The following is an 8,033-nucleotide window of genomic DNA, read 5'->3' as shown; positions in this document are numbered from 1 at the left end:
TTTTTATTTTGCACAGCCTATTTACCCAGTTTTATTTTAACACTGCACTGTTCCTTTAATGTCTGAATTCAGACAAGTTAGTAAGCTCATAATTTGCCAATTTGACAAGGAACGCGTTATGGTATTTTGCTGCCCAGAGAAGTTCAACCACCCAGAGGTTTCAGCATGCTTTATGGCTGAAGCACCCAAGTCCACCTCAGACATAGTTCTTATGTAGGGTTGCCACCTTTATAAAATAAGTATACTGTCCTGGCTGGGGACATGTTCCCAAACTGGAAGGCCCTGATGTTAAGCAGGTGGAGTTGCGATGTAGAGTGGGCGGAGTTGTGATGCTGAGGGGGCAGATTTTCACATTGAAAGCCCAAAGTGTTTCATGAGGTAAGAAATTGGCATATGATTTGTTAAGTATAGGAGATAATACAGGTATGGACCCTTTATCCAGAATGCTTGGGACCTGGGGTATGCCGGATAAGGGGTCTTTCCGTAATTTGGATATCCTACCTTAAGTCTACTAAAAAAATGATTGAAACAGTAATTAAACCCAATAGTATTGTTTTGGCTTCAATAAGGATTAATTATATCTTAGTTGGGATCCAGTTCAAGGTACTGTTTTATTATTACAGAGAAAAGGGAATCATTTAACCATTAAATAAACCCAATAGGGCTGTTCTGCCCCCAATAAGGGGTAATTATATCTTAGTTGGGATCAAGTACAGGTACTGTTTTATTATTATAGAGAAAAGGGAATCATTTAACCATTAAATAAACCCAATAGGGCTGTTCTGCCCCCAATAAGGGGTAATTATATCTTAGTTGGGATCAAGTACAGGTACTGTTTTATTATTACAGAGAAAAGGGAATCATTTAACCATGAAATAAACCCAATAGGGCTGTTCTGCCCCAATAAGGGGTAATTATATCTTAGTTGGGATCAAGTACAGGTACTGTTTTATTATTACAGAGAAAAAGGAAATTATTTTTAAATATGTGAATTGAGTCTATGGGAGATAGCCCCTTCCGTAATTCTGAACTTTCTGGATAATGGGAGGCTGGCTGGGGGCAGATTAACTAGTTATTACAGATGTACTGGAAAGTACATTGCCTGCACATTTGTAATACAGGTATGGAATCCCTTATCCGGAAACCCGTTATCCAGAAAGCTCCGAATTACGGAACGCCTGTCTCCCATAGTCTCCATTTTAATAAAATAATTCAGAATTTTAAAACTGATTTCCTTTTTCTCTGTAATAATAAAACAGTACCTTGTAATTGATCCCAACTAAGATATAAATAATCCTTATTGGGGGCAAAACAGTCCTATTGGGTTTAATTAATGTTTTATTGATTTTTTAGTAGGCTTAAGGTATGGAGATCCAAATTACAGAAAGACCCCTTATCCAGAATACCCTTGGTCCCAAGCATTCTGGATAATGGGTCCTATACCTGTACTTGCATTGGCATTGGCTGGTGTTTAACAGGGTAGGCCAGGTGGCAACCATATTTCCACATTTCCTCATGAGTGAAGCACCCTAAACCTGACCATAAAAATGATAGATTATGACAATATTTTAACAGCCCATTTAGTAATAACCTATGAAGCTATAATAGTGCAAGTCAGTTATATCAACCAATCAACAAGTAGAATTTACAGTTTACCTGTTTGAGAGCAAATAGCTGATTGGTCGCTATTTGTAGCTACGCCTTACTTTTATATCATATTCCTAATTGTCTTTAAATAAATTTACTCTTTAGTATGTGCTCAGTTTTTGGTAGTTGGTGTAATTTTAGTGCACTGCTCCACAAACGTCCCAGTAGTTACATCAGTTTCTCAGTATAACTTACTTGTCACTAGGATTGGACTTAGTGACACATGAATAATTCTTTAGGAGCGACTGTACCCTAGCTTCTAGCCAGGGAATGAAGGGGGCTTCCCGCCCAGCCTCCTCCTGTCACACGCACATACGCCTCCCTGCAAGCTCCGCCTTCTGTCACAGAACCACACGACAACCCGCCGGCCATCTTTAACGCGGGCATATTTTCTAAATCTCTAAGGGAAATGAATGAACTGTCACATACACTGTACATCACTTGGGACTTTATGTTTAGCTAAGAAATGAGACAGCAAGGGGCGGAGTTATGTCACCCTAAACAAACATGGCCGCTACCGAGAGCAGTCGCGCCACTCCCTGCCATTGGCTTTGACTTCTTTGACAGAGCCGGGGCTTGTTTTCTCGCTGGCAAGGGAGAAGGGGGCGGAGCCGCAGAAGAAGAGCGCTGATTGGTGACCATATATGGTCAAAGCCACAGGGAGACGTCGTATCTTTCAGCTCGGTGCCTGGCTTCCGGGTGTGCACTGCAGAGAGGAGGGAGAGCAGCCACATCCACACACTCCCATAAATACATACATTCAAACATATATATTTCCATACCGTGGGGCTTGGTCACTGCCTGCCTGCACACAGCTACCCCGTACAGGACACCACCGGCTGAGAAAAAATGCCTTACGAGCTAAGTAAGTGCCTTTCTTATTTAAATAGGGCTGGCAGGGGATGCTGGGAGTTGTAGTCAGAGGGTCAGTGTATATACCTGGACTGTAGTCAGTAATGTGCCTGGAATCACCTTGCTCACCTGATGCATAGGAACACTAGCCTGTTATCTGCTATAGACCTATGTGGGTGAGGGGGTGTAATATTGTGAGGCTGGGGTTATATATACAGGAAAGCCTTTTACTTCCTTATTGCCTTAGCAGGGAAACCCTTTGCTTTTGCAGCAGGGCTAAATGATTCCAGGATGTCTCACCTGCCTTCTGCCAGCATTGCAACCACAACAATAAAAATCACTGCTGGGAGTTGTATATAGGGCCTGCTGTAAAGCCCCCAGCATTGGATATGTTTGTTTTGCCCATTGCTACTGGTAATGTGCATGTATTATTTGGGCAGCACCTCTGATCTGTTGTGATCTGTATGCCGGAGACACACTGACTGCACCATATTTATCTGCCCACACATAGACCAGTGTTCTGTAGAAGCAAGCCCCCTGGGAAGTGTGTAGGGGGGTCCAGTACCCTTTATAAATATGAGGGTTGTGCAGCTACCTTTTTATCTACCATAGACTCCTCCTGTTCTCTTTTCTCTTATTATTCTGCTGCATGTCAGCCGCCTACTTACAATTCCTTTTTAGATCCCTCAGCTTCCAGCCTCTTTCCAGGACACCTGTGATGGGGGTTTGTAGAGCACATTAGAAATGTATTGGATATAGTCAAATGTTAACTAGCAGAATGTGAATCACCAGCCTGGCATTGATATGCATGTATTATATTACTTTTTTTTTTTTATTTTAGAGAAAGTGTTCGCCAGTCTCCCACAGGTGGAGAGAGGGGTGGCAAAAATTATCACTGGAGACCCAAAGGGAAATAACTTTCTGTACACCAATGGAAAAAGTGTCATCATCAGGAATATTGAGGTAAGTCCTTGCCTGGCATTGCCCCTCACACTGTCATTTGCTAAACATAGAACTATGAAAGGTCTCTCTCAGAGCAAGGATGTGTTAGGCTTGTTAATGTTTTTAAGAAACGATTTCCCCACATTTTTATTGACCTGGCCTGATCTAGCCACAGCTTTTTGCCATTATACATCTGCTTTAAAGAGAGTGAGCTTCTGTGATTTCTTTTTCAGCACGCTGTAACCTTTTCACACATTTTATGCTTAGTAGATGTAGCTGCTTATTAATTCCTGTAGAGACCGGTGAAGGGGGAGTCCCAATGTTTTGCATCAGGTGACCATACATGGCAGCGTCACGTGACCATGCACACTCATGTGGACACATGGAGAGTTATTAAAGATGGCTAAACTTGGTCTAAAATATACATCATCATTGCTCAGACTCTTCAACACAACTTTTCTTTATGCATTAAAGCAGTCCCTAACCTTTTTTGCACCACAGACCGGTTTTCCGTTAAGAGGGGGTCACATTTCAATTACAGCAGTAGATCACACAGACAATCACAGTATGACGTGACATTGTGGTGTTATGTGCACTGTTGCATTATACAGTTATGTGCGTCGTCATGTTATATGCAGCGTTATGCATGTCTTCTATGCGCCACTGTGTAACAACTGCTGGAATCAGAGGTGGCCCGTTGCAACGTGGCCCACGGCCTGGTGGTTGGGGACCCCTGCATTAAAGGAACAGTAACACCAAAACAAGTGTTTTAAAGTAATTAAATGTACTGCTGCTCTGCACTGGTTAAAGTTGTGTGTTTGCTTCAGAAACACTACTCCTAGTTTATATAAATAAGCTGCTCTGTAGCCATGGGGGCAGGTTACTGAGCTAACTGAGCTAACTGAGACAAACGCTGAACACAGATAATAATAGACCAAGGACTGGCTTTCTGCACTTGCTGTCTCTGTCCCTTAAGTGCAAACCCACAAATATGAATCAGAATAATTCATATTATTTTGTTTGTGGGTACATACACTCTGGGCAGTGGCATACGGAACCTGACCCAAAGCGGATCACTTCCTGCTGACATTGATGAGCAGAGCTGTGAGTTGCCTTTCATGGACACTTTCTGAACATTTGTACAGTAATTTGTATGTATAGTTTGTTCTTGCAGCTTCACAGGAGACACGTGCAGTCTAAATTTCCCTAGGTGCTCAATAGCTAAAAAAAAAATAGATCTCTTTAAGGCTCCATTATAATTATGGCCCTGATGTTATGAATCTGTATAGGGAAACAGCTTTTGTGTGTTGAGACTTTGCATAGCATTTCAACTGGACTTTCCAGTAAAAAAAACTGCTTTCTCGTAACATTTCTGTGCATGTTTTTGCATGTTTGGAATCTCTGTTGGTGGAAGCAGGATTCTCTCTTAGACTTTCAGTATTTCTGGTTATACTTTAAATAAAGCACATTGTGCTTTTTCATCAAAAATCAGAAATACCTAATCAGAAATAACCTAACTAATCTGTAGCCTAGAGTGTTGGTTAAAAGGTGTGTTTCCAAGGCCCTGGTGTTTGCAGTCTTCTGGACTTTAATGACTCAGTGCCACTCCCTGACTGTGTGTATGTGTTTTTAAGCTGACTCATAAACTGTAAAGGAAAGTCTGTATTTCTCATGCTGGAGTGAATCTGTGTTCCTTATTTGGTGTTTTACTGATTTCTTGTTTGTGGCCTGTAATTCAGATCCAGCAGAATAATCTAAGATGGAATATTCCATCCCTGCCCTTCTCTTTCTAATCCATTTGACATGTCTGCTTCATTTTCATGTGTAAAGCAGTGTTTGAAAAGCAGGTCACGGCAATCATGGTCAGGGCATGTTGTCATTCTGATCCATTCATTTAGTAGCCCTGTTTTCCCTAGCATTAATGGCATCCTAATCTTGCCTATTGGAAGCTGATAATTAGGACAGTATCCCACAGAGCCTCCAGCAGTGGAATATTCAAGCTTAACTATTCCCTACTGTGAGAGGAAACTGAATTGCCAAGTTGTTTTCAGCAATGATCTTGCTTTTGTGGCAACAAGATATTTTTCTGATCAAACAAAGCCGTGCCTACTTTGCATTCTCCTGACTTCCACCAAGTTGTTTTTTTTTTTTTTTAATTTATAGGACATGTAAAGAAAATATATATATATATATAATAAAACAATGCAATATAGAAATATTTTTAGGGCAGCCCCTCTGCAACACTGGTACTGTCCCTTGGAACAAATGTAGCAGAAGGCATCCTTGCATGCTTTACAGGTCTGTTAAATAGCTTTGGCTACTTTGTTTGAAAACCTGAAACTAGTTAGGGAGAGAATAGGAAGGGGTAGGCAAGTGGTGCTTCATTAGCTTAAAATAGCCGTTTATTTAATGTAATCAAAATTTAATATATATTTTTTTTTTTTGTTTCAGCGTGCAGAAACAATTTTCTCTTTGCTTTGTTATCCTTTATTATTCACTCTCCATGGTTATCCTTTGCAACAGTCTCTTCATAAGGAACTGATAACCGTATCATTAAAGTGCTTCAGATTAGTTGGAAGCCTTATATGCTCAGTTTGTGCAGCTGTGCTTAGAATTCTCAGCATTTGTGCTTCCCTGTTTTGGGCAAAAGCTTCTTAACTCCAGACCTTTGTTGCTAAACACAGACTAGACTTTGGGGATTGTGTCCCTTGAGCATACACAAAATAAAGATTCTCTGCATATCTGAAAAACCATACGCAGACACTCCATATGATTGCTTTATCTGCCTCATTTTTGGGGGATCAAGGGATCCATCATTCTCGGTTCTCCCTGCCCCAGTGGAGCTTACAATCTAAGTTCACTATCACATTTATACACCCTGTATGGGTTTTGGTGTGTGGGAGGAAACCAGAGTGAGGGAACAAATTTAGGGGGATTGTCTTAATTATATATTGACAGCAAATAAGTCTGATATAAGTGGGTTGTGAGCTGGTTGCAAATGGTTAATGTCTAATCTAAGTATTGAGGAAGTAGTTACGGTAAAATAGGAAATGAATGATACAGCTCAAGCAACTTTATCCACAACAGTTTTGCTTTAAATTTCCAAACCCTCTGAAGTCACTAAATAATGGCTTGAGTGCATGGCACAGGGAATATAAATGCCAGGTCGGGGTATACAGACAGACATTCAGAGATAGGGAGCCTAACACTAGTACCTCTCGCTGTAGAATCGACATGGAAGTGATGGAAGTTTCTATGCTGGGTTTGACTCTCTATGATCTATGCCACATGTTTACTGGTAACACATGGGCACCAGCATTGAACATTGAAGAGATGCAGCCACACAAAGGGTTAATAGTATACATTATATAATAACCAAATTTATTCAGACATGGTATCACTACAGTAACATTTTCACACTTGCTATGAGTGCTGGGGATTTGTTACTAGTGAACGTAATAACAGGTTTGTCGCAAGTCTTCTCAAAAGCAACAAACTAGGATTATACAATAGATGCTGATTAGTTGCTATGACTAAATGTGCGCAACCTTTCCCTTTTTTTTGCACTGAGCTGTCTATATTAGCTGCCCATATATGATTTTTAATACTTTTTTAAATGGTTTGTATTTGTCTGCTTCGTTACAGCTTTTAAATGGAAGTCACTGACCCCAGCAACCAAAAAAATCTATCACGTTGTATTGATTATCTTTCTATTTAGGCCCTCTTTTATTTATATTCCAGTCTGTAATTGAAAGCTCTGCCTGGTTGCTAGGGTAAATTGGATGCAAACGATTAGATAGGTGTTGAAATGCCAAACTGAAGATCTGGTGTACAGAAATATAAATAATTCAAAAACCATAAAAAAATTTAAAGCATTGCATGTTGTCTTTGAATACCACTGTCTAAATGATACTAAAAGTAAATGTAATGGTAAATAACTCCTTTAACAATATGTGAAAATGTGAATTTGAGCTTCCAGACTCAGGGAGCTGCCCCTAGCTGGTGTCTCATATCTCCATCTCCATATTCTGCTCCCCAGTGTTCTTAATCCATGGATAAGCTTGACATGGAAATTTGGACATTTGACTCGCTGGCTCATTTACTAACAGCCAGCAAATTTGCATAAGTACCCATAGCAACTGATCAGAGTTTTACCTACAGTAGGCTAAAGAAAGCCAATTGCTGATTAGTTGACTGCTGCAAATCTGTATAGTCTCTAAACAAGCTTAAAGTCTTGATTTTAAATCTAAACCAATGAATTCAGTTGCATGTAATAGGTGAAATACAAATCATTTATGGAAACAATTAAGTTATTAGAGTGGGTTACATTTATACTTGTGCTTTTATATTTCAGAACCCAGCTATTGCTGATATATACACTGAGCATGCCCATCCAGTTGTTGTTGCCCGTTATGCTCCCAGTGGATTCTACATTGCATCTGGAGGTATAGTATTTCTGCTCTCATTGCATCATTTTCAGACAGAATGGGAGCCTGGCATTGTTACCTGGCATTGTTGCCTGGCATGCAAGCTTTAACTCTAACATTACTACTATAACTCACTAAACCTTTACAGAATCCATAAACCAATTC

The 8,033-nt window shown here is 40.2% G+C and overlaps 1 protein-coding gene across 1 annotated transcript in view; it reads left to right on the top strand.

Annotated features, from left to right (window-relative positions):
* The first annotated feature begins 2,372 nt into the window (after nt 1–2,372).
* wdr1 (WD repeat domain 1) overlaps nt 2,373–8,033 on the top strand; it is a 28,937-nt gene continuing 23,276 nt past the window's right edge. Inside the window, exons 1-3 of the mRNA NM_001006780.1 lie at nt 2,373–2,512; nt 3,341–3,462; nt 7,796–7,886. Coding sequence (NP_001006781.1) covers nt 2,497–2,512; nt 3,341–3,462; nt 7,796–7,886 — 229 coding nt within the window. The 5' untranslated portion in view covers nt 2,373–2,496. The remainder of the gene's footprint in view (nt 2,513–3,340; nt 3,463–7,795; nt 7,887–8,033) is intronic.

Source organism: Xenopus tropicalis, chromosome 1, assembly GCF_000004195.4.
Source record: "Xenopus tropicalis strain Nigerian chromosome 1, UCB_Xtro_10.0, whole genome shotgun sequence".
NCBI lineage: Eukaryota > Metazoa > Chordata > Amphibia > Anura > Pipidae > Xenopus > Xenopus tropicalis.
The sequence above is the reverse complement of the archived record's forward strand: the minus strand, read 5'-3'. Positions and strand labels throughout refer to the sequence as shown.